Source organism: Juglans regia, chromosome 12 (genome assembly GCF_001411555.2).
Source record: "Juglans regia cultivar Chandler chromosome 12, Walnut 2.0, whole genome shotgun sequence".
Classification (NCBI taxonomy): Eukaryota; Viridiplantae; Streptophyta; class Magnoliopsida; order Fagales; family Juglandaceae; genus Juglans; species Juglans regia.
Window position 1 is genome coordinate 4,587,217 of NC_049912.1, and position 27,773 is coordinate 4,614,989.

General features: G+C 34.9%; 2 protein-coding genes across 5 annotated transcripts; both read left to right on the forward strand.

The window, feature by feature from the left end:
- The first annotated feature begins 4,069 nt into the window (after window positions 1-4,069).
- LOC118343995 lies at window positions 4,070-5,250 on the forward strand. Its single transcript, XM_035683718.1, has 3 exons — window positions 4,070-4,459; window positions 4,571-4,901; window positions 5,216-5,250. The coding sequence occupies exons 1-3, from the start codon at window positions 4,070-4,072 to the stop codon at window positions 5,248-5,250; spliced, it is 756 nt and encodes a 251-aa protein (XP_035539611.1).
- Window positions 5,251-15,627: 10,377 nt separating this feature from the next.
- LOC108980675 (U-box domain-containing protein 33-like) lies at window positions 15,628-21,094 on the forward strand. Of its 4 annotated transcripts, none has more exons than XM_035683874.1 (9): window positions 15,628-15,666; window positions 16,417-16,555; window positions 16,703-16,809; window positions 16,935-17,056; window positions 17,617-17,718; window positions 18,394-18,853; window positions 19,022-19,129; window positions 19,522-19,893; window positions 20,065-21,094. In XM_035683874.1, the coding sequence occupies exons 2-9, from the start codon at window positions 16,420-16,422 to the stop codon at window positions 20,767-20,769; spliced, it is 2,112 nt and encodes a 703-aa protein (XP_035539767.1). In that variant the 5' UTR covers window positions 15,628-15,666; window positions 16,417-16,419; the 3' UTR covers window positions 20,770-21,094. The 4 variants fall into 4 exon arrangements, with proteins under 4 accessions (XP_035539767.1, XP_035539768.1, XP_035539766.1 ...); XM_035683875.1 differs by lacking the exon at window positions 15,628-15,666 and having other exon boundaries at window positions 16,372-16,555; window positions 18,394-18,683; window positions 18,747-18,853; XM_035683873.1 differs by lacking the exon at window positions 15,628-15,666 and having other exon boundaries at window positions 16,372-16,555.
- Window positions 21,095-27,773: the final 6,679 nt, after the last annotated feature.

The following is a 27,773-nucleotide window of genomic DNA, read 5'->3' on the forward strand; positions in this document are numbered from 1 at the left end:
TCTACCAGTCGATTCGTCCACATCGTCGATGGCGTGAAGAGAGAGAGAGAGAGAGGAATGAGAAACACAGAAACAGATTCACAAAATTACACGTAAACTCGAACTCCATCATCACAGATTCACAAAATTACAAGATATACAACAAATATCAAATGATTCACAACAAATATCACATTATCACAACACTATCGGTACCCTATCTGAGAAAAATAAAAGAACCCTGGTCTCCATCAACAAACCTCAACGAATCGGAAATGGGAGCTTGAAACAATGCAAATGGATGAAACGGTGCAAATGGATGGAGGGAGAGAGGGACGGCATTGGAGAGAGAGGAATCTGAGAGAGAGAGCTGAGACACAGAACGGCGCAGAGAGATGAGAATGAGAAAAGAGAAGGGGGATCTTAACCTAATCATGAAATGGAGACGACGCCGTTTGCTTTATTTTTTTTTTTTCAACTAGGTGGATTAAAATGACATCGTTTCTTATATAGTATAAAATAAAAAAAAAATAGTAGAAACGGTCGGCCGGTTCATCTATTTTTTATTGGGTCAAATCGAGACCGAACCGAAAAACTTCGATTTGAGCAAATATCTTCTGCATGCCAGCCGGTTCTTCACCAGTTCTGTCCGGTTCCTGACTCCGACGGTCGGTATTTCAACAATTATTCTTCAAATGATCAGTATGCACCAAAAAATTTCATGCATGCAGTACTTGAAGTAAAATATCAACTTCTGCTCTCAAGCACATGATTTCAACACAATTTTAATATTTATTAACCTTTTAGAAAAGAGCAATATAGTCATATCATGATATTGGTGTGCTCTAGGGGCTAGCTGTAGAAGATGAATTAAGAAATATTTCAATCATTTAAATGAAAAGTACTACTATATCTTCAATATATATATATATATATATATAAACTTATAAATTGACTTGTTTTATATGATCTGTTTGATTTATTCTACAATAAAACTAATTTTCCCATCAAGAATTATATAATGTTCTTATTGCCCAAAAGGAAAGTTCTAGCAATTTCAAGATGAGAAATTATAAACATACATAACTTTTCACAATACTTTACACAATAATATTTTAAAAAGAGAGTTATTTTTGTAAAATACCTTATAAAACTAACACAGTTTTATAAAAATATCCTTATTTTATAACATGTATTATAAAATATATTATAAAATGTATTGTACGGATATCATTATTTTTTTAAGAAAAAAAAAACTCGAGTTAACATTTTTATACATAATTGACTTTTTATATATCAAAATTGACCTTTTTTATATCAAATTACGTAAATTTATAAAACTATTTTTATAAAATTTCTTTATGATTAAAACATTTCCTTTTATATGTAGAAACTTCTTCTAAATAATTAGACGTTTTATCTTGAATTAAACATGCTATAACAGCTAGAGAGTGGAATGTATGATTTTTTTTTTTAAAAAAAAATGTGTAATTAAAATAGAAGAAAACGCTTTGAATGAAATTTGGGTGAATTATTTAAGAGTTAATCATGTAAATGCTCTTATATTTATTTGAATTGAGTATAATATGTGGGAGGAACTTGGGACTTAATTTCCTCCTTTTTCTTTTTAATTAGATTACCAACTCTTGGAGTACTCAACTGATGATCTTATAGTCGTTACTTCTAATAAAAATTACTCATTTGTCAAAATCAACTCGTAAATAGTTATTATCGTCAAATATATCATGAACCATGCTTTTGATTTTTTTTTTTTTTTTGGCTCTTGAGAAAGGATGACTTGCTGACCCTTAAACATTCATGAACCTTTTCTTTAATTTTATGATTCTCTCACTTAATTAAAAAAAAAATTGTTTAAATTCGTTGAAAGACTTTGAAAAGGGTGCGGCTACAATGCCGCCCCATGTTGACCGCTGGGCGTACCGCCCAGCGTAACTTTTCTTTTTTTTTTTTCCCTTTTTTCTTTTCATATTTTTTTAATACATTTAAATATATTTAAAAAAAATAAAAAAACACAAATACATTTAAAATCACTTAAAAAAAAAAAAATTAAAAAAAAATTAAAAATGGACAAGCGGTCAAATAAAGTGGGCAAAGTGGGGAGTCAAAATAGTCTTTTTCCTTTGAAAATGGTTGGAGAATTGTGTAATTATCACATCTGACTTGACCGACATGTTTTGATGTTGAATTTTTTACAAGGAAACATCATACTTTGATTTTCTTCAAAATTACTGTTTCGATATTTTAACTTTTTTAATGATTAAAAAAAGTGATTATTAATAAATTTATTTTTTTATAATTAAGAATATTAATTTATTTTTTTTTTTTAAATTCAAGTGTACTAAAGGACACGGCCATTTGTACATGCTGGACGATCTAGCATTGTCCTTTTTAATATAAATTGGGACGTTCAGTATATAAAATAAATTTAATTCTAATTATAATTTTAAGATATGTAAATTTCACAAATTCTTCATAAAAAAGAATACAATATATGATTATTAAAAACCGGACTTTGACGGTTTCAGAGTCCACGCACACGGTTTCTTCTGTTTGGTCTTTGGATTTTTTTTGGTAGAGAACTTTTTAAATTATTATAATTATTATTTAAAAAAACTAATCAGATAAGTGTCCAAGGATCGATGCTTAGGACATGAGTTAGATTTTCGTTTTGGAATACTTCTTCGATACATTTATAAGTTGCGTGGCGTATTTTTTCTTTTTCTTAAAAATTGTTAGATTTATTATTAAAAAATTAATTTTTTATATAAATTTTAGATTTTTTTTTTTCAAATAATGTGCGGTAGTGTCTCAATCTCTTTTAAAAAAGATGAGCGAGATATGTATACAACTCATAAATCTATCTAATATTATTCAAAGAAGCTGTAATTTACATCACAAAGTACTATAATTTAATTTATAACTAATCGAGCCATGGATTTGATCCATTGATAGTTTCGCACGTCGGATTTTTATTGATGTTAATTAATGGTTAGATTTACGGGGATGGAGGAAAGTGTGGCATGCTAAATTTTAAGTAAGAAAAGCGCTAGTTGTTGCAAGCGTCTGGTGTAAACGGCGTCATGTAAACGTAGCTGACGTGGAGACACTTGATGAAAGAGAGATCGAGCTGATGAGAGAGATGAGAGAGAGCTGAGGAGAGAGAGACCGAGCTACTGGAACTAATGAGAGAGAAAGACCGAGCTGATGAGAGAGCTAGAGAGCTGATGAGAGAGGAAGAATTATTCATTTTAAATCTAACGTAGCATGGACGATTGCATGCCGGTTGTATTTACCGATTGTATATAAAAGAACTGTTTAAATAAACAGATGTATTTTTGGGTGCAAATATATCCAAAAGTTGCATGCATGTTGGATTTAGACTGAGCAGTTTGGGTGCAAATAAATAAGAAAAATGTTACAATTACGCAAAGATATTCTTATAAAAATCTATCAAGTATTGATATCAAGACACGTCAGATTCTTAGTAACTGAGGGGATCGAATGAATCCATATATCCAATATTAGTAATAACAATGTTTTAAATTGTTTTCTAAAAAAGCTTATATGATCTAGTAATAAAAAATTCGAGCAAATATTCCAATTAGTTTTATATCATCAACTATTTCATGGACTGATACAAATGGCAAAGCATTGGAGTTTTGCCGGTCACTCTCTCCACCGACGGCTTTATTAACAGCTCACTTACCAATAATCAAGCAAATATTCTCTCCACATTTATACCTCCATGATTTTAGGAATTACTCTTTATTTTTGTAACTGTAAATACATACCATATTGTAATAGTTACCTTAGATAGATTATACCATATTGTAATAGTTACCTTAGATAGATTTATTTTCTGTATCTATTTATTCTAATCACCTTTCACTGTAAAAGTAAGAGTTTCAGAAATACAAAGTTTTATTTCTTGACATGGTATCAGCCTAATCGATCTTCTTTTCCCATGGCTTTCCCCTCCCCATACCTCCTTCACCCATCCGACTCCCCTAGCCTCATCCTTGTCTCTGGTCTTCTCACCGGTGACAATTTTCCCAAATGGCAAAAAGCCATGACCCGTGCTCTCAACGCCAAAAACAAATTAGTTTTTGTTAATGGCACTCTCCCCCCACCCGAACCTACTTCTACAGATTACAAACAATGGAATCAAACTAAAGATATGGTTCTCACTTGGCTTCTCAACTCCATCAGTCCCTCCTTAGCTAACTCCCTTGAATTTCACACTGATCCTCGAGAAGTGTGGCTTGATCTTCAGTCCCGTTTTTGCCATGGCAATAATGCCAGGATTTATCACCTCAAGCGTGAGTTATCATCTCTGCAGCAACACACCCAGTCTATTCATAACTATTACAATCAAATCAGGCAAATATGGGATGAACTCAGCCATTTACAAAAAACCAACGATCTGAAAGAATTACAGCAACAATCTGAAGATGAGAGAGTTTACCAATTTTTACTCAGCCTAAACGATTATTTTTCCCAACTCCGAACCCAAATCCTTGCCATGGAAACCCTTCCCCCTATCACCAAAATTTTTTCTATTCTTTTTCAGGAAGAGCAGCAACATCTCCTCCATGTCCGACCAACAATGACGTCGGAAGCAACCCATGTCTTCGCCGCTCACTCTGGTGGTCCTCCAAAGAAGCCCCTGCTCTGCACCGAATGCGGCAAGCACGGCCACACCCGTGACCGATGTTGGCGGATCATTGCAAGTCGCGAGCCCCGCGGCAAACAGCCGTCTTTCATCCTTGGCAAACCCCCTTCCTCGTCACCCATGGTCCACCAAGTCTCTGCCTCCTCTCCGATTCCCGATTTAACGCCCGATCTGTACCAGAGGTTACTCGATTTGCTCAAGCCGCCCACTCCCACCGCAAACTTCGTCGGTAACGTCTCCTCCTCTTTCTCTTTTGATAGCCATCGTGACTGGGTGGTCGATAGTGGCGCCACTGACCATCTCTGCCATGACCGAACCCTGTTCTCCTCCATGATCTCTCCATCCTCTGACCGAATGGTCACTTTACCAAATGGAAGCCTAATTAAAATTGAGGGAGTCGGCACTTGTGTCTTAGCCGAACACCTCACTTTACGAAATGTCCTTTTTGTCCCTCAATTTCTTTTTAATCTCCTTTCTGTCCCTCAACTCACCACAACTAATTCTTGTACTGTTTCTTTTTCTTCTTCAAATGTTTATTTTCAGGACCTGTACTCGACGAGGTTGATTGGAGCGGGTGAACTTTGCATTGGATTTTATGTGTACCGGTCACCTCCCACCATGGTTCTTTCTACTCAAATTACTGCAAATAAAATTTTATGGCACCAACGCCTAGGTCACCCTTCCCGCTTAGTTATTCCTAACCTTTTCAGTAATTCTTGCATCATTTCTGATTGTGATATTTGTGCTCGTTCTAAGCACACTAGACTTCCTTTTTCTATCCATGCTAATAAAAGTGATACGGTTTTTAATAGAATTTTTTGTGATATATGGGGTGGCTATCATACCTCCTCTCTTTGTGGTGCTCATTATTTTCTTACCATTGTTGATGATTTCTCTCGCACTACCTGGATTTATCTCATGCGCTATAAATCCGAAGCATACACTCATCTCATGCATTTTTTCACTCTCATCCAAAATCAATTCAACACTACCATTAAAATCATTCGCACCGACAATGGCCAAGAATTTCTTTCTCATAAATTTCAAAATTATCTTCATGAACACGGCATCATTCATGAACGCACCTGTGTCGAAACTCCTCAACAAAATGGTGTTGCGGAACGTAAATATCGGCACCTCTTGAATGTCGCTCGTAGTCTACGTTTTCAGGCTCACTTACCTCTAAAATTTTGGGGTGATTGTGTCCTCACCGCTGCTTACCTCATCAACCGCACGCCCAGCCGCATTCTTCAAAATAAATCTCCTTTTCAACTTCTCTTTAATACCCCACCAAAATATGACCATCTCCGAGTGTTTGGTTGTCTTTGTTATGCCCAAACTCTCCAAGCTTCCCGTGACAAATTTTCTCCTCGTGCCTCTAAGTGTCTTTTTCTCGGATATCCTAGCACTCATAAAGCATACAAACTCTACAATCTTAACACTTAAACTATTTTTTATTCTCGTGATGTCACCTTTCATGAACATCAGTTCCCTTTCCAGGATCTTTCTCCTTCTTCCCCTACATCTCTCCCTATCATCCCTCTCCCCGTTCCTGAACCCATTTTACCAACTCCTCCCTTTTCTACTCTCACTTCCGAACCCCCTTCCCCTCCTCCTCCTTCTCCTTCTCCTCCTCCCCCTCCTCCTCCTTCTCGTCCTCGTCGCACTATTACTAGACCCACACATCTTCAGGACTATCTCTGCCCGACCATACACACTGAGCCCACTGCATCTTCATCCGCTGCATCGACCTCAGGTATTGCTCATCATTTATATGCTTTTCTTTCTTATTCTCGTTTCTCACCCTCTCATCTCATTTTTTAAATGCTCTCACTGTTTCTGTTGATCCTTCCTGTTATTCCATTGCTATTCGTCACGCCCATTGGCGTGACGCCATGACTGCTGAACTTCATGCTCTAGAAGCTAATTCTACTTGGACCCTTGAGTCTCTTCCTCCTGGAAAGAAACCCATTGGCTGCAAATGGGTGTTCAAAACTAAACTCAAAGCAAATGGCTCAGTCGAAAGATACAAAGCTTGGTTAGTCGCCAAATGCTATACTCAAGTTGAAGGTCTTGACTATCATGAGACCTTTGCTCCGGTTGCCAAGATGACTACTATTCGGTGTTTGTTGGCTGTCGCTGCCTCCCACCAATGGATTATCCACCAACTTGATGTCAATAACGCCTTCTTACATGGCGACCTTGATGAGGAAGTCTACATGATCCCTCCTCCTGGATATTATTCGACAGAGGACTCTCGTGTTTGTCGCCTCCGCAAATCTCTCTACGACCTCAAACAAGCCTCCCACAACTAGTTTTTTAAACTGACTACTATGCTTCTTGATGCAGGTTTTTCTCAATCTCAGGCGGATCATTCTTTATTCACTCTGGTTACTTCTACCAACATCACTCTTGTTATTGTTTATGTTGACGATATTCTAGTTGCTGGTAATGATCGATCACAAATTGAAATCTTCAAAAGTGTTCTCTCTACACACTTCAAAACAAAAGATCTCAGCCCTCTCAAATATTTTCTTGGTCTCGAAGTTGCTCGATCATCTCAAGGCATTTTTCTCAACCAATGCAAATATGCCCTTGACATTTTATCTGATAGTGGTCAACTCGGTGCTCGGACAGCTTCTTTTCCCATGGAACAAAATTTAAAGCTCACCAACCAAGATGGCTTTCTTCTTTCAGATCCTTCTCCTTATCGTAGACTTGTTGGTCATCTCATTTACCTGACTATCACTCGCCCTGATATTGTATTTGCAGTAAACATTCTCAATCAGTTCATGCACGCTCCTCATGCCCCTCACATGCAAGCTGCCACTCGCGTTCTTCGGTACATCAAAGGCAGTCCAGGACAAGGCATTTTCTTTCTTTCATCCAACACTCTTCATGTTACTGCCTACAATGATTATGATTGGGCCAGTTGTCCCACCACTCGTCGATCCACCCCAGGCTATTTTGTTCAGATCGGCACCAGTCCTATTTCCTGGCGCACAAAACAAAGACCACCGTGGCTCGTTCCTCTGCTGAAGCTGAATACCGCGCCATGGCCGTTACCACTTGCGAACTCACCTAGTTGAAACAACTTCTCACTGATCTTGGTGTCTCTCACCCCGAGCCTATCCATCTCCATTGTGACAACCAATCTGCTCTACACATTGCTCACAATCATGTGTTCCATGAGCGCACTAAACATATTGAGATTGATTGTCACATTGTTCAAGATAAAACTCGCTCCGGCCTTCTCAATGCTATTCACACCTCCTCCCATGAGCAAGTTGCCGACATCTTCACCAAAACATTGGGCCGGGATCTCTTCCATCATTTTTTACCCAAGTTGGGCATTACGGACCTCCATGCACCAACTTGAGGGGGCGTATTAACAGCTCACTTACCAATAATCAAGCAAATATTCTCTCCACATTTATACCTCCACGATTTTAGGAATTACTCTTTATTTTTGTAACTGTAAATACATACCATATTGTAATAGTTACCTTAGATAGATTATACCATATTGTAATAGTTACCTTAGATAGATTTATTTTCTGTACCTATTTATTCTAATCACCTTTCACTGTAAAAGTAAGAGTTTTAGAAATACAAAGTTTTATTTCTTGACATGGATTATTAAAGAAGCTCTTCTACTGTGGAGCTCGCTCCTTCATTTCCGCAACAAAGTCCAAGGTTGATTTCCAGTGCAAGTAACATATCAACATCTTCTTCTAATGGAGCTTATAATTAGAAGGTTCTTTCTAACTTCTAGTATATGATACATATTTTTTCGAGTAAGAACTTTTTTGGAGGTAAACTCTATTTTTTATTATCTTTTTTTCTCTAACTACGGCAGTGGATGAGTTTTCCATGTAAAGAACATAACCATCTACCATTGGCTCGTATCTCTTGAGCAGGCTCCTGTTTTTACAAACAAGCCTTGTTGCTCCTGAGTCAATTCACTAGAAGTTATCTCTTTCAAGAGTGTTAGTACCAGAGTCCTCATAATTCTCTCTAGAACCAGAGTCCTGTCTTTTCTTTTTAAGAAAACGACAGTCTCTTTTGTAATGACTTTATTTGCCACAATAGAAGAATCTTACTCCCAGATTCTTCTGATTCTTTGGAAATGACTTTGTTTTCTTTCAAAATTATTCTTTCTCTTCCGATTTTCAAATTTGGATTCATTGGGTTGTCTTGGTTTCTGGATTTTTCCTTCCTCTACCATGTATATGTTGGAAGTCAAAGAGTCACGCTCTTCATTAATGTCTCTAAGCCTAATCTCTTCTTCTATACAAAGATATTGGCCTAATTCTTCTAGAGACATTTCTTCACTTCTATGTTTCAAACTTTTTTTATAGGTTTTTTATGATTGAGGAAGTTTAATAATAATGAATGAAACTGATATGGATTCATCCATTTTCATTTCATGTTGAGAGAACTGTTTAAGAATATGCATAATCTCATTGAATTGTTCAATAACAGGCCTAAAATCTACCATGGTATAATTGAAAATTTTTGTAGCCAGAAATTTATTACTTGTAGCATCTTCTATAAGATACTTAGCCTCAAGTGCGTCTCATAGATCATTGGCAGTTGCTTTGTTTTGGTACGCGTCAAACAATGTGTCAGACATTGCATTGCAAATATGTTCCTTGCAAATGTAGTCGTCTTGTTCCCATTTGATCCTTGCCCGACCTTGAGCGATTGTTTCATCCTTATTTGCAGAAGGCGTAGGAGTGGATAGAACATAAACCACTTTGAGACTAGCCAGGAGAAGTGCATTTTGTTTTGCCAGCGCCGAAAATTGGTTTTATCAAAACGTTTGACTTTTACAAAATCTGAAGCAAACTCTCTCAAACTATTTGTCATTAATAATCATATATTGTCTTAAGATTGCTGGTGCAGAGGGGCTGCAAAAGAGAAAATAGTAAGGGAAAAGTTTGTTTCAAGACGCGTTTCAATGTAGTTTTCCTTAAGACAATATTCACCCCCACCAATAACGATATGCACACGGGTTACAAGCGAATTTGTATCTAAGATACAATAAAACCCAGAACAAGTCTATTTGTCTAACTGCGTTATGCACACACACAAAATTAGACCCCGAATACCATCAGATTTTGCTATTCAACCAAGAGATTAGAAATCAATTCTCTGTAAAATGAACAGATCTTATAACAAGTTTTGAAGAAATGAAAACTTTTGGGAGAGAGACAATTTCAAAATTGCCTTCTTGAACTCTTGTCATTCTATGTTTAAATTCGTAGGCCAATGAGTCCTTTTATAGAGGGCCAAAGGATGTGCATGAAAAGTTGTAACTTTTCATTTTTCTAAAATCTGATCCAAATAGGTATATTTATTATGCCTGTTATCAAGTGACTCAATTGTTGGACTCTAGTCCAACGATTACGTTGCTTCCCTCCATCTGACTTGCCCAAGTTCGAGTCCCAACTGCTGCACCTATTGTATTTTATTTTGCAAACTATGCGCCAAGCGCTGGCAGCACCTTGGGGTCCATCCTCTTAATTAGGGATGTAAAAAAAAAATGGCAAAATCGGACCGGACCGAACCCACCTACGTTTGGTCTAGTCCGGTACCAGTTTTATTTTTCTTAAAACCAGTCAAAATCGGTTCGGTTCCGGTTTATCTTTTTTTAAAACCAGACCAGACAGAACTGGTTCATCTATATTATAATTTTTTATATTGTATATAATTTATATATATAATATATAATTATATATAAAATAATTTTGTATTATATGATTAATTACTAATTAATATAATATTAAATTTTAAAATCTTATATCATTATAGTCTGTTGTATTAATAGTTATACTAATACTATATTACTATATATTATAATATACTATAATATATCACTATAGTCTATAATACAATTATAATATATATTATAATACACTACAATATATTGTCACTATAGTATTATATATATTATATCATATATAATATAGCATATTAAAACCGAAATACCAGACCGAATTGGACCGAAACCGGTAAACCAGAAGTACCTGTTTAGGGAGTAACGGGTGCGAAATTGGTTTTTAAAAATGTAAAACCGGTACATATCGGTTCAATCCCAAATTTTGTTCAAAACTAAATCAAACTAGACCCGTTACACCCCTAGTCTTAATAAATCACCCTCACCAAGAGGATCAATGGTCTTACTCAATATCATTGTGCCAACTGTTTAATGTCCTTGTGTAGACGCAATTTATTATAAACATAATTCATAGCTTATAAACATTCCATAAATTCTCCATTTTCAAAATTATTCATAGCTTTCAAATAAATCCAAAAAATAATATTAATAATAAATATATTATTTTGAAAATATTTTCAACAAAAATTACCGTTTCGGTATTTTAATTTTTATTAAATAGTTAAAAAAATGACTTTTAATTAATTTGTGAATTTCTTTTTTTTTTTTAATAATTAAGAATATTAACAAATATTTATAAAAAAAATTCAAATATATTAGAGGACACGTCCATCGGTACATGCTAGACGACCACCTAGCATTGTCCTTTTTAATATAAGTTGGAATGTATATAAAAATATTTAATTTTAACTATAATTTTTAATATATGTAAATTTCGCAAATTCTTCTTAAATATATAAATTTATGATTATTAAAAAATACTTAAATTAGCTTCTCTAAAATTTATCTATTATTTTTCTAAAAAGAAGGTACAGAATTTAATTAGCTTCTCTTATTTGTTTTGGAATAATAGCACGTACGCGCTAAATTCTAATCACCGGACTTTGACGGTTTCGGAATCCACGCACACGGTTTCTTCAGTTTGGTCTTTGTTTAGGACAGCTCGCGTTTCGGACTATTTCTCTTAATTAGGGGTGTAAACTCAAACCGGAAAATCGGACCGGACCGGACCGGACCGAACCGGACCGGTTTTACCGGTTTTGAACCGGTCCGGTCCGGAACCGGTCCGGTTCCGGTTCCGGAATTTTTTGGACCGGACCGAACCGGACCGGACCGGTTGATTAAAAAAAATAAACAATAATATTTTTATATATAAGTTTTATACAAAATATTTTATATATATTAAATATTAATATATATAAGTTTTATATATAATGTATAATTATAAATTTTTATGTGAAATTTTATATATAACATATATATTCATATATGAAATAATTTCTTATTATAATTTATAAATTATTACATAAAATGTTAATACTAAATCACTAAAAGTTTATAACTAATACTAATATATAACTTATAACTATATCAATAGTCTAATATTAATACTATTATATAGTCTAATATATTAATAAAAGTATAAAATAGTTTTTTTTAAATCAATTTTTTTTTTTTATAAACAAATTTTTAATGAAAAATTATGAAATTTATATTTTTAAAAAACCGAAAAACCGGACCGGACCAGACCGGAAACCGGTAAAACCGGAAGTACCGGTTTAGGAGGGTAACCGGTGCGTAATCGGTTTAGGAGGGTAACCGGTGCGTAATCGGTTTTGAAAAATATAAAACCGGTACATACCGGTTGGTCCTAGATTTTATCTAAAACCGGACCGGACCGGACCGGTTATACCCCTACTCTTAATGTTAAATATATTTATAAATTACGTAAGCGCATTATATTTTTAATAAGATTTATTATTAAAAAATTAATTTTTTTATATTTATTTTTTGTTTTAAAAAAAACTTGCTATCATAAAGTGCCTCTCTTTTTTAAGAATGGTCTGCAAAGTTTATACAATTCATAATTTTATCTGGTATTAGTTGAGAAGTACTAATACTATAATTTAATTTATAATTAATCGAGTACTCATGGATTTGATCCATTGATAGTTTCGCACGTCAGATTTTTATTAATGTTAATGGTTAGATTTACACCGACGGAGGAAAGTGTGTGGCATGCCAAGAGATTCTTATAAACGGATGTATTTTTGGGTCCAAATACATCCGAAATTAGCATGCATGCTCGATTTAGACTGAGCAGTTTGGGTGCAAATAAATAAGAAAAATGTTACAATTATGCAAAGAGATTCTTATAAAACTAAATCACTACATTAAGATATTTCAGTTTATAAATTTATTTTTGTGAGATCTTATCTTTGTGTCTAAAGCATTTCTCATTAAATAAACGAATGTACAGAACACCGGTCTCTCCAAACAAAGTCGCTAAGGCCCTGGGGCGACCGTAAAGCAGCAAGGAGTTGGGTATAACCCAAGGCGACTCATCATAACCAAGCTCGATCAAATCATATTCCATAAAAGTGGCAGATAGATATCTCCATCACTATGACATGTCGATAACGCCCGAGGTTACCTCCAAAAATCATCAGGGATGTGATGAGGCAACTAATTGAGTCGTACAGTGATAGTCATCGACCTGGAGTTGCCTGAAACTACTTACTGGCCGTGGAGAGGTATGAGAAACTATTGGAGAAGGTGAAGACAACGGATATGAATGGCTTCGAAGACGACCCTCATAAGCAAAAGGGCGAAAATGAGCAAAACTTCATAAGCAAAAACGCGAGAACAAGGAGAGAAGGCCCGGGACAACAATAGTAATGAAGGGCAAGGAGATATGCTCGGTAAAAGCTGTGGAGAGAAGGTCGGGACAACAGCTATAGAGAAAGGGCAAGGAGATCTACCCAGAAAAAGCCATGGAGGCCTGGGACAACATGCAACAACATAGAAGAGCAGGAAGATCTGTTCAGAAAGTCCGCTCTCAGTGAGTAGGATCATTCCCCGCTTGATCAGAAGCATCTCATTTCATTTTCTTTCTAAATATAATTTAAATATAAATATTTTCAAATTAATCATTACAATTTTTTAAAACTTTCAAACAAAAAATAAAAAATAATACAATTTTTTTCAAATTTCCAAACAAAAATAATATTATAAACCTATATTCTAATAATATTTTAATTTTATAATATTTTTTTATTCAACTTGTTCTCTCTCTTCTCCTAAAATCTAAAAAATACTCAACTCAAACTATCTCACTATTGTTCATAAATTATCTTATTATTTTTTACAAAATTCTCGTCTCATCTCATCTGCCTCATTTGCATTCAAAATTCATCTCAACTCATCTTATCTCATCATAACAACTTTTTCAAATTCCTACACAAAATATAATAAGCAATTCAACTTTTTCAAATTTTAAAATAACTTTTCTAAATTTTCACACAAAATATAATAAATAATTCAACTTCTATTTTTCTATTCACAAACTATTTTAACTTATCTAAACCTATCTCAACTCATCTCAAATTTTATTCTCCAATCTAACTATCGAGGAAGAAAGGAAAACATGTGGTTGAGAGAAATGAAATGATACAATCAAAGAAGAATCTTAGGGTGGGGCCAGGAATTTTTTAAAAGGAAAATAGAAGAAGAAATGATTTCGAGATACATCTTTAGACATAATTGCCTTTTAAATATAAACTTAAAAGTCTATCGAAATTTAAAAAAAAACTAACAAAATGAACATGGTAAATAGAAGTCTAAGGTGTGATTTAAATAGTGAGAGAGATAGTTTTAGATAAAATTAAAAATTAAATAAAATATTGTTAGATTATTATTTTTTAATATTACTATTATTTTAAGATTTGAGAAAATTGAATTGTTTATTATATTTTGTGTGAGAGTTTAAAAAAGTTGTAATGATGAGATGAGATAGTTTCTGGATTCAAATGGCCAAGTAGGTTTGGGGCAAAGACAAAATACAAAATTATCATCTCATCTAATCTCATTTCATCTCATATTTACAAAATTTTCAAATTCTTATACAAAGTATAATAAACAATTTAACTTTCTCAAATCCCAATTTAATTTTTTGAAATCCGAAAATAATAATATTAAAAAAATAATATTTTAAACTTTTATCTAAAATTCAAAATTCTGATCTCACTCTCCATGTTTGAATAGTAAGATGAGATGAGATTGTTTTAGATGAAAATTGAAAGTTGATTAAAATATTATTTTTTTAATATTAATATTGTTTTGAAATTTGAAAATTTTGGATTGTTTATTATATTTGTATAAATTTAAAAAAATTATAATGATGAAATGAGATAAGATAAGAAGAAATGAAATCGTTTCTATATTCAAATATGTATAAGTAAAACTGTAAATATATATAAAACTAATATAGAAGAAAACAGTTGAGAATTAAAAATTGGATGAATTTTTTAAGAGGCAATTATTTAAATGCTCATCAACCGTGCTTTCCGTTTTTGCTGCTAGAAAAGGACGATAGTCTTGCTGAGCCCTTCAACCTTGTATTTTTAATGCAATGAGATTCCTGCTTGTAATATATTATGTCATTAATACGACAAAATATTTAAATTTGTGGAAATTCTAGAAGCCCGATCAGGAAAGGATCAATACAAATCGCTAGAGAAAAGTGCAATTGTCATTTCTGACTTCACAAACATGTTTGAATGTTGGGAACGTTCCTGCCAAGCTAGCTAGTTAGGTGCATTTATATAATAATAATAATTATGATAATTACTGATTTAGAATGAGTAATATTAAAAAAGATGATTTGGATATGAAAATAATTTTTTTTAAATTTTTATACAAAATATAATAAACAATTTAATTTTTTTAAATTTTAAAATAATAATAATATTATTAAAAGATAATATTTTAATAATATTTTATTCGACTTTTAACTTTCATCTCAACTCAACTCAACTCACTATCTAAACTTCATCTAAATTTTATGAGTTATTCTACTCAGCTCTTAAATATTATACAAATTATTTTCCTATAAAAAGATATTATACAAATCAACTATATATATGACGCGGTCGGGACTTTGACGAATCAACAAATGAATTAATGGGTAGTTGCAAGTATCAATCAAAAACTGACTGTAATAAGCACATACACGCTAATCACCGGACTTTGACGATTTCAGAGTCTACGCACACGTACATGCAGTTTCTTCGCTTTGGTCTTTCATATCAAGGTAATTTTAAATTATCTGAATTTATATATAAACAGTAATATTTTATGAATGTTTAAATGTAAATAAATTAAAATATGTGTTTGAATGCATGGAATAGATTGAAATGATTTTTTTAACTTTTTAATTGAAAACATGATGGGTTCATCAATGATTAGTTTGGAATGAATTAAACTCACTTCAACAATCAAACATTTTATCTATGTATTAGTTATTTTATGGATATAAAAATTATTTTTGAGAAAAATGTATGTTGGCTCAAGTACTTAACACACAGGTTTTTACTAAACAAAAGTGTGAGGTCTGAATTATAATGAATTGAGTTGAGTTTAGATGAGATGAAAATTGAATTAAAGTTGAATAAAATATTATTATAATATAATTTTTGTTTTTTAATTTGAAAAAATTGAATTCATATTTATTATATTTTACTTGAAAGTTTGAAAATTTTGTAATAATTAGATAAAATGAAATGAATTAGTAAAGTTTTTTAATCCAAACAAGTCCATGCGTTAAATATTTGAGAGTTTTTGTAGTTAAGTAGAAAGTGTGTTCAGACTAATTTGAACTACAAAAGTCTTTGAAATGTAATAATTTTACATGTTTTCTGGCTGCATGTCGGACTTTTATGCTTTTCACAAAAAATGAAGTGCATAAATATATATATATATATATATATATTTATATATGTATATGTATATGGCGAGTAGTAGGCATAAGATCACTTGAGGAAATTCCATGGCTGATCATCAGGATATGATCACATACGTTGCGGTGGGAAAAGATGTGAAAGACTGCAAATCAATCCTGTCTTGGGCCATAGAGAACAACGTCGGAGGAAGAAGGATTTGCATCATTCATGTTCACAAGCCTGCAAAGCTGTTCCCTTTAGGCAAGTTAGTTATATCTATCTTTGAAAAAACTTGATCATCATAAACCGAATTAACATGCAGCACGTTGGAGTCCACATGTATTTATTATTTATGAAGTAGTTTTGGAGTTATTTGAGTCGTCGTCTTCTCTTCATGTACTTGATCAGTGCGAAGCTTAATGACGGAAAGGAAGGTCAGAGAACGCCTGGAAAGTGGTACACAAAATATGCATGCAATCATGGAGGAATACTTTCTTTTCTGCCAACAAAAGGGGGTATAAATTCTTCTCATGTGCATCTTTAATTCTTATCTTCTCGATCGTCTGGATTGGAACATCGATCTAAGTGCTGATCAGTTTTCTGACCTCTTTTCTGTGGTGTTTCAAAATAATATATATAGGTACAGGCACAACCGCAAACCATTGAAATGAACTCTATTAGGGAGGGAATCCTAAAACTCATCTCTAAATATGGGATCAGGAAGCTTGTCATAGGATCAACATCGGCCAATCACTATAAAAGGTAATATTTAAGAATATTGTCAAACATTGTTCTGGGGTACTCTTTCCTGTGTCTTCCTCTCTCTCTTTAGAGAATTGCTACAGAAATAAAAAAGATTACACAAAACAAACCCACAAACTGATGTGGATTCATAGAATTCGTTAGATCTACTTTATAATAAAAATAACTTTACAATCTGACGTATCATATCAAGCCACATCAGTTTGAGGGTTTATTTTTGTGTAACTCCTTTGTGGCTAAAGTATTTTCCTATTGAGTTATACTACTCTTACCAATGGTTTCTACCGCTTGTTTTTACCGCTATGATTTTTTTTTTCCTAACGGTAGCTCCTAATGGTAGCTGTAGTGCCACCCTTTTTTATTTTTTAGAATATTCAAAGATTTAGGCCTATTGTAAGCCCCATACTAAACACACTTCTGATGTGATGTGAAAACTTGCTGCCTGAGATTTTTGAGGATTTTGTAGAGGCTGAAATGTCTCTCTCTGGTTTATTCAGCATGATCATGTGCATGGTTTGATATTTGGATTGATGTAGCTTAATTACTGCTCCATTTTGCAGAAAAGTGGAACTGGGGTCTAAGAAAGCGAAGTTTGTGTGTAAAACTGCACCTGTCTCGTGTCAAGTACAAGTCATTTGCAAGGGTCACCTCATATTTACCAGGTTTGCACTTCCAAGCTTTTGTCAATTACACTTGCAAATATGTCATTCTTTTGCTACCTTTCTGTTTGTAGTTCTGTCTCAGTTTTTAATGAGGTGGTCTATACATATTCCTTTGCAAATATGATACTTTATTACTCTTGGATCATGCTTTATTTTTTTTAAGTTGAAGAAAGTTCAAAAGTTTATATGTAAATACTACGGCAAACACTTCAAAATACTCCAATTTCTATGTGTCAAAATACATCTAAACTCATCTTTTGAAGTTAACTCTAATATTTAAATACCTAACTCTCAAATTATTAAATTCATCTCAATTCAAAACCTCTTTACTCGTGGGTTCCACAACCTTTTTTAACTTCCTATAAATACATCTAAACTCATCTTAACTTCTTTACACTCTACCATCTCAATTCACTACTATTCATCTCAACATCTAAACGCAGTCAGAGCTCCGTTTAGATATAAGAAGTGTTTCATCTAATCTCATCACATCACATCATTATAAATTTTTTAAATTTACACACAAAATATAATAAACAATTCAACTTTTTTAAATTTTAAAACAATAATAATATTAAAAAAAATATTTAATTAAACTCTCGCAAACACTTCAAAGTCGTCCTCTTTCTTTGTGATGATCATCATTCTGCTGATGGAAGTAGCGTGCCAAAATAGGGAAGCAAGTGCAGAAACTGGACAATCAAACCTAAATAGATCACGGTCTGGTCCTTCGGGGTACAACAACAGGGTCGGCAGTCCCGTAATTGAATGCTCGGACTTCCCCAAATTACGGTCTGCTACGGTTGGGCGAAATAGGAGCACCACTGATCTGGCTGCTCTAATTGCTCCTTTCCCGGAACGTTCTAAAGAGCTTTCATCTCCAACGAGTCCTGAGGATTCTAGTTACTCAGCAAGCTCTCCCACAAGACCGGTTGAAATAACTCTAAATGGATGGAATGATAGAAATGGCAAAGCATTGCAGTATAGCTGTTCACTCTCTCCGCCGGCGGCTTTGGATTATTCAAGAAGCTCTTCTACTCTGGCTCTCGCTCCATCAGTTGTGCAACAAAGTCCGAGATTGATTTCCAGCTCAAGTAACATATCAACTTCTTCTAATGGAGCTCACAATGTTGTGGTATGTGCAAAGCATTCTGTTACATTCCATTCTGTGTTTGCAAATTTAATGTATGCCAAAAATGTTTAATTAACATTTCTCATTGGCATTATTCATCTGAATCAATCAATAATCAAATGGGTATAAAACACGACAAGGCTTTGAAATTAAAGGATTTATGGATCATAGCAGGAGCGGAGCTTAGAAGAGCAGCTTCAACAAGCGATGGCAGCTTTAAAAAAAGAGGCACTCGTGCGTCAAAGAGCAGAGGAATATATGATTGAATCAATACTAAGAGTAAGCTTTTTAGTTACGAGTTCTGCTACTTATAAGTGAACTTCTTCAACGCTTTGAATTCATGGGGGTTTTCTTTACACTCTTCAGTACACGTTTTGCAAAAAAATAGTGCATTTTACATGACTAATACATGCATGAGTTGTGCTGCACAGAAGTCCCCACACTTTGTACATCAATTAAAAATATGTGATTTTACTCTTTTACCCTCATATCATGAAATATTTCAAAAAATATGAGGGCAAAAGAGTAAAATCACATACTTTTAAGAGGTGAGTAGAAATGTGGGGCTTATGTCTATAATTTTTCTAAATGCATTCACCATATATGCTTGAAAACAATACAATTGTAAGCTTTTTAAATCTTACAGAAATTGCTAATAATCTGATCAATAGGCCCAAGATGCAGAGAATCAGAGAGACAAATACATAGATGAACTATGGATTTCCAAAGAACAGGAAATATCATTAAAGAGCCAACTTGCAGAGTTACAGAAAGAAAGGGATGAATTGCAGATGGAGCGTGATCATGTACTGAAAGAAGCTGAAGGGCTAAAGAGAAAAGAAGAGGACTCAAATGGATACATGCTCGAGCTGCCTCAATTTTCCCTTTCTAAAATTGCAGAAGTTACTCAAGGATTTCATGAATCCCAGAAAATTGGACAAGGAGGATATGGCAACATTTATATAGGTCTCCTACAAACTGAGGTAGCTATAAAGAAGTTGCATTCTCATGGCTCCCAAGGCTCCCAAGAGTTCCAAATGGAGGTTTGTATATGCATTAATTGAAAAACACTAGAGTTTTTTAGATCAGAAAAATATTTTACTTAAATAAGTTAGCACGTTTGGAGACATTTTCAATGAAAAATTATTTTGATCTCAAAAATTTTGGTTGAATAATTTGATCTTAAATTTATTGGTTGTATACATATATATCAGGTTAATGTATTGGGTCAGTTGAGGCACCCCAATCTTGTGAAACTCATTGGATCTTGCCCTGAAGCTTTTGCACTCATCTATGAATATCTTCCTAATGGAAGCCTTGAAGATCGACTCAATTGCAAGGACAACAGTCCTCCATTGTCATGGCAAACTCGACTACGGATCGCCATAGAGTTATGCTCTGTCCTGGTGTATCTTCATTCCAGTACTCGACCTCGCACCATAGTGCATGGAGATTTGAAACCAGCCAATATTCTCCTTGATTCCAACTATGTATGTAAACTTAGTGACTTTGGAATTTGCCGCGTGTTAAGCCGCGATCAAAGTTCAAGTGACAGTGTAACACTGAGTCATAACACTGTACCAAAGGGAACTTTGCCTTACTTAGATCCAGAATTTCTTCAAAGAGGAGTTCTTACAGTGAAGTCAGATGTTTACTCCTTTGGAATCATTTTACTGCAATTGTTGACAGGGAAATCACCACCCTACTCTATAGTAGATGAAGTCAACTCTGCCTTACGTGCAGGCAATTTTGAATCCCTTTTGGATCCTTCGGCTGGACGTTGGCCATTGAATGTTGCTCAATCTTTGGCTCAATTGGCACTGAAGTGTTCTGACAATAACAGAAAAAGGAGACCAGATCTTGGGACAGGTGTCTTGAAGCCACTCGAATCATTAAGGGATCCAACAGGAGGTACTTGAAAGGATTATCAGCCAAGATGGAGCTTGGCAATAAATTGTTTAATGTTGTGTGATTTGATTAATTGTCAAGTATTTTTGCAGGAATATGGATGTTTGAGTGGTATTGTAGGTGAGAGTCTATTCTAAAACTCCATTGAACTATGAGTTGTTTCAATAAATATTTTTGGATAATATTTATAGAGAAATGATCTGTACAAGCTCCAAATAGATATGCTCCGACATGTATCTTTGTAAAAAAGTGGACCACTCCTTAAAACATTGTTATCAAGTGTTATCAACGGAGGTGGAGCTAGCTAGTTGGCTGTGAAACAAAAAAATTGTTTGCTGATAAGTGATTGTCAAATGTCAGCTAGAGTACTTAATTATGACTTGTTTAACAGCATTTTTTTATTTTACAATAAATCAATCAAGCATCTTCAAACAAGATTTATAGAGAATTTTTCAAAAACTTGCAAAAAGCTAATGAAGATCTCTAAATACTTATACCTTTATGGTTTTGTCTTTGGTTTACATGATAATTATGACCTTGCATTTTTAATCACAGTTCATTTTCCTTTTTTCCTTCATCGGTGTTGGTATGAGTTTATGGGCCGATGGGGATAGTTTCTCTTTTGTTGGGTTGGTTCAGGTCTTTGGAATTGGAGAAGGGTGTGTTGGGTCCTTTGTCAAATTATTAATTAATGTTCTCATATTGACCATAACACAAGATCTTCCTGTATGGCTGAATTTAGCTTTGGCGCCATCCCTATAGGCTCGATGCTAATCTTCTTTCGAGTTCACTTAAGAAGTAACTCAATTTGCATAGTTCATCCCATCTTCGCAGAGCCTATTAGAGAGAAAAATAATCGACTTCAACTTGTCATTTGCGTTCGTTCTCCGCTTCAACACCCTCCAAACTTTGTAGTTCTTGTAGTAGATTCTTTTTTTGTAAGGTTACAATACCAAATACCTGTTCATCCCACTTCTTTAAATCCATTTTCAAAGCCTTCAATTTTCCAGCCAATACTTTGCTCGGAGTACCCTCTAGTTGATAAGAATTCTACCATTGTCTCACCAATTCCACAAACCCCTCCGTTTTTAGCCACATATTCTCGAATTTGAATGGTCTTCTACCTCCTAGAATTCCTCCACAATCTAGCATTATGAGAAAGTGATCAGAGCAAGCACAAGGAAGTATTTTCTGACAAGAATCTGGAAATTGCATTTCCCATGAAGGAGATATCAGGAATCTATCCAGCCTTGACCAAACTTGATTATTAGACCAAGTATACTCTCCACCCATGAGAGGTAAGTCCATAAGGTCTAACTCAAATATTAGATCTGAGAATTCCACCACTGCATGGTTTTGTCTCCCCTGCCCCGACCTTTCACTAGGAAATCTTATCATATTAAAATCTCCACCAATACACCTAGGGACCTCCCACCAAGTACATAAGCTTGCCAATTCATCCCAAAGCAATCGTCGCTCGCAATCTAAGTTAGGGCCATAAACCCTCGTAAAAGCCCAAGCAAAACCATCTATAGAATTTTTAAAGGAACATCCCATCGAGTATTCTCCCACAAATTCATTTATGTTCTCCACTACTCTCTTGTTCCATATCACCAAAATACCCCCCGGAACCCCCTGTGAAGGTAAGTAAGACCATCCTACATACTGACAGCTCCAAATACTTAGTATAGTTATTCTTGTGATAAACTCCAGCTTTGTTTCCTGCAAACAGATAATGTCTACTTTCCATTGTCTCAACGAAGATCTAATTCTAAGGCATTTGTTGAGCTCATTCAACCCTCTTACATTCCTGTAACACCTCCTACCAGTAGTCTATTCATGGTAGCGCCTCTCCTGTGCAAGTCCCATCCCCTCCTCCCCTTTTCCCTCTTTGTCTCTGCCTGTCTCCACCCTTCCTGTCGACGCCATGGTGGTCAAGGACCACCTCAGGGCCGGCAGAATCTGCCGACGGTCCAAGAGGAATAGTTCAGCAGGGGGATGGGAGCTCCTGTGCACGACAGCTCATGAGGTGGATTCTGCCAGCCTTGGGGTGGTCCCCGACCACCATGGCAGCGACGGGCGGAGACAGAGAGGGAAAGAGGGAGGAGGGGAGGGGACTTGCATGGAAGGAGGAAAAAAAGTAAGAAAAAAAGAAACGTGGCACACTCACACAGTGTGTCACATGAGTGTGTGAGATCCCTTTGTAGGATCCCTTTGTGTCTGTAGTGTTTTCCATACTAATAACATATTATAATCCAGTAGAATACTTGGGCTATTTTAAATAAGTCATGAAAAATCTCAATTCTTAAAATAGGTTTCATTTCTTCACATAATTATTCAATCTTATAAAAAATCTAGTAAATATCATTTAAATATTCTTAACATATTTCTTAATTTTTCTATTTAAAATATAACATAATAATTTTATTAAAAATCCGACTAAATAGACAAAAGAAATATTAACTAAAATATTAGGCTCAATAGTATACTTTAAAATATATTTCAAATTCTTTAAACACTTTCTTATAAAAATGAGCTTATGACTAATATATTTATTTAATAAAATTAACCTCAACTTCAAATAAAATGACACAATAATATTCATAATTAACATATACTTAAACGTAAGGTTATAGATGTAATTATACTTAAAACACTCCTTCAAGATACTATGGGAAGGGATTAAAAAGGGCATAAAAGTAATCTCCATTAACACATGTACTTAGTAAATTAAAACCTAAGAGTATTGATAGTGGTTTATGCATCTTCATATGCAAAATCACATCTTTTGAAGATTGATTTTGCATATGAAAAACTTATCCACATTGGATTATGCATATTTAAATCAAATAATAATAAAATATTCATTATTTTAGAAATTTTTTTTCCTATAAATCTAGATGGTTTATTTTATGCATCTAGATGGTCTATTGTTAATCTGAATGGTCCAATAAATTCAAGTCAAATTACACTACCCGAAGGCAAAAAAATTCAATAGACCATCCAACTCAAATAAATTCAACTCCAAGTCCAATAAATTTCATACAAATTCACAACTTAATATAATGTAATTCCATACAAATTCAACTGCCCAAATAAATTACATACAAATTCAACTACCCCCAAAATAAATTCCATACACATTCAACTTCCAACCAAAAGAAATTCTAAACAGATTTATCCTTAAACCTCATGTATCAAAATCAACTTAATAGAAAATCCACAAAGTTGATTTTAATACAACTTGAACTACATAAAGTTGGACTTGGCAGCTCCATATGTCACCACCAGCTCCACAACAGCAGTTCCACAACAGCCCAGCTCCACAGCAGCTCCACAAAAAAATGATGTAATTTGGTTCAACCAGCAGTACAAAAATTACATAAAATATATCACCACAATCAAAACAATTACAAAATTACCATCATACAAACATACAACTATGTACGAGATATGACCTTATTCCTTTGTTCCTCAATTATCTCCATTTGAAGATTATGGAAATATTCTTGCTGCAAACCCTTCATGGAATCAATATCCAAATTCATAATTTCCATATCAGTTTTTCTCTTTTTAAGAGCTACCAAGTCAGATTTCTCTCTTTCAGTCTTAATTTCCAACTCAAGTTTTCTCTTCATAAGAAGTAGTAACTCAGATCTTTCGTTCTCATACTTCAATTGTGATTCTCTTCTCTCCATCATACAAGTCCTCCTATCATCTTTCATTTGGTTTAAGGCCTCATTAATTACTAGATTTTGTCTTTCATTACATTTTATTTCTTTATCTCTTGCTTTTTTAACCTTCTTGCCCAGAGGTCTCTCACAATCGACGAACACATTTTCCATGTCTTTCCCTAAAAGTATTGAGTTTGGAGTAATACCTAAACTTGTCCCATTTTTTTTCCTTTTTAAGAGGTCCATGTGTGTTTGCCATTTCAGTTGGTGCCTTAATAAATTCCAACAATGATTTATGCTAAAGTTATGTTTTCGGTTCTCTTTGTATAAGATTTTTGCCTTATCAATTTACAAAATAGTGGAACAAGATACAACTAAAAATATTGCAAATATGTAATAATTAGAACCACAAAACATAGCATAGAGCATTATACCTTGTCTTGCTCGGTCGCACCGCTTGGATGCATTCCTTCAACTTGGGTTAAGCTACCACAGAATTTATTGACGCATTTTTGAATGATTGACCACCGATTGGTCAAAGAGGGTATAGACCGTTCTTGACAATTAGGTTTTTTAAATGTGTGGTAATAGTCATAAATTCTACTCCATGTTTGTGTAGATGATTGGTTAGTCTTCCGTATGGAGTTCATACTAATATTAAGCCAAGCTGAAACGAGGAGAGTATCTTCCTCTACAGTAAATGACACACCCCGCTGGGATTTTTGTTTCCTTTTTTCCCGTTGGGGTTGTGTCGCTTGGACATTAACACTTGCACTGCCCATAGGGGGTTGTTAATATCACATTCACCACTTTCTAATAGTGTGGTGAAGAATGGATCCTCATCAATTAAACAGTTCATTTTGCAACAAAATATTGAAGGATAAAATGTTACTAAAACTGTCTCAATAGAAAAAGTATGTATGCAACATGGAAAAAAGAAAATACAATAAAAAACAGAGTATGTATGCAGTGCACAAGGGAAAAACATTAATATGCCTTCGTTTTATTTGTGTGAATCTGTCTAAAGGCATACATAAACATGTTGTGCATCTAGTTTAAAGGCATACAAAAACATAGTTGCATACCTGCTGACTTAAGGGTGACACTGGAGTAACAACGCACAAAGATAAAAGGGCACATGATAGACACATTATAAGAACATGCAACCAAGCATTTTTCAAATCTTATTGCTCAGTTAAATACAAAGTAGTTTTCATTATTTTGGCAATAAAAGGGCAAAGAACATAAGCAAATCATACCAATCAGTGTAGGTTATTAGCATACATTCTCATTTGCAAACCACAAGAAGCAAATCCCAAATTTTTAGAGACAGCATATACAACCCATGAGTTTTTTTCACGAGAAATAAGAAGCATGTACAGAGGCATGTACAATCTAAAAAACCCAAGAACCAAACTCCACTGCTCTATGTATCCCTATTCTCGGTTCAATATCAAGGAAAATCACACAAAAAAACCTAAAACAACTCTAATTAGGGAAAATCACACATTCCATATAAGGGGAAATCACACAATAATTTGTGAAATAAAAACAAGTGGCTTGCACAAAATCACATTCTCTAGGGTTTCCAAACAGCCGCACGAAATTGAGTACTTGGCGAGAGAAGAGGCCGTCGTTGATGAAGGAACAGCACCGTGGTGCACTTGAGCTTTGCTTTGGGCAATGGTGTATCAGCGCAGAGAGAAGGCTGAAATATTGTTGAGGCAAATGTTGGTGTCAAAGAGAAGAGAGCAAGAGAGCAAGAGAGAAAAGAGTCGTTTGAAGAGAAGGAGGAAGACTTTCGAGGAAATACGCGTGAGAGAGAAGAGTCATTTCGATAGAGAGAGAAAAAATATTAAAAATAATGTTTGAAGATTAAACAATGCTTCTTCAAATTTGAAGAAGTACTGTTTATAGCTATGGATAAAAATGAAGATAGATAAACCAATGTGGATGATTTTAAAGACATATTCTTCAAATTTAAAGATAGAGATGAAGATGGAAAAGCCACTACCATTGCTCTAAAAGCAACTAATATATTCCGTCGAGAAACAGAGGGCAACGGGGAGGCGTGCGAGGCAGGGGACTCACCGAGAGGAGGAGGAGCAAGTGGTTGAGCTGGGTGAGAAGACGGTAGCTTTAGGTGGCTGGGAGTGAAGGCGACACAACTGGAGGCTCCTCTGTGGTGGTTCAACACCGAGAGAGGGAGAGAGAGTTCTGTCACGCCGAAAAGCAACCAAGAGAGAGAGGAGGGGCGGCGGTCGTAGGCTTACTAGGAAGACGTGGGTTTGACAGGAACAACTAGTCGGCAGTTTCTGTGATGCCTAAGTTGTCCTTGGCGTAGGGTAGTGGTGGAACAACCAAGGTTGGCTGCGTCAAGATGCTCGTCTATGGGTGCAAAAGGCCACAACATGGTGCATGTGTGACAGTGCTTGGAGGTCTTCACGATCATGCATGTTTGGGCAGTGGAGTTGCCGCGGTGGTTCCGTCGTCGAGTCGCGGCCCTTTATGGTTGTTGCTGACGGTGCTCTGTTTGATGGGTGCAACTAGTGGTCTCTGTGTTCGTGAATGTTTTAGGCTCATGGTGGTCGACTTTCAGATCTATTAGTGGCGGAGGTTTACGTGCATGGCAGGGTGTCAAAGTTCTTTGGCTATAGTTCAGATCACGGGTGGCTCACTGGGGTGGTGGTTAGCTTTTTCCATATGGGCGTGCTATGTGTTTTGCTTGTTCCATGAGACGGTGGTTTGTTGTGAAGCAAGGCTAATATGTGCATAGGGAAGGTCTTTTGTTTGTGTTGTATATAATACAGACACTTCATGAGATTTTATAGAGGGAGAATGGAGGATTGATGATAGGATTTATGAGTTTGTTTTCCATTAGGATGATCAATTAGGAGATATGATCCATTAGGAGATAAGGATGAAGGGTGGAGATAGGAAGAAACAAGGCTTAGAGCATTCCCATTGGATTTTCTATATGGGATCTATCCTATAATTTGGGGATAAGTTTAGGGATTTGGAGAAAAACCCCTATCCATTAGAGTGCCCATCTTGTGGTTTAAGTTTACGGGATCTACAGTCGTTCCCCATATATGGCATGACCCCTCCCTCGAAACACCAACGATCGCAACCCCTCTCTATCGGCAAATTATGTAAGTTTTGATTTCGGTTTCTTCAAAATTTTGTGACTTTGATTTCGCAACACCATATTTCGCAACCCCTCTCCCTCATTTTCGAAAACAATTTCTCACTTCATACCTCTCTCCTTCTCTGTTTCTCTCTTCCCATTTTTCTTCCTCCCGAGGCCATGATCAAGGTAAGTATGCGATGGAGAGCCTACA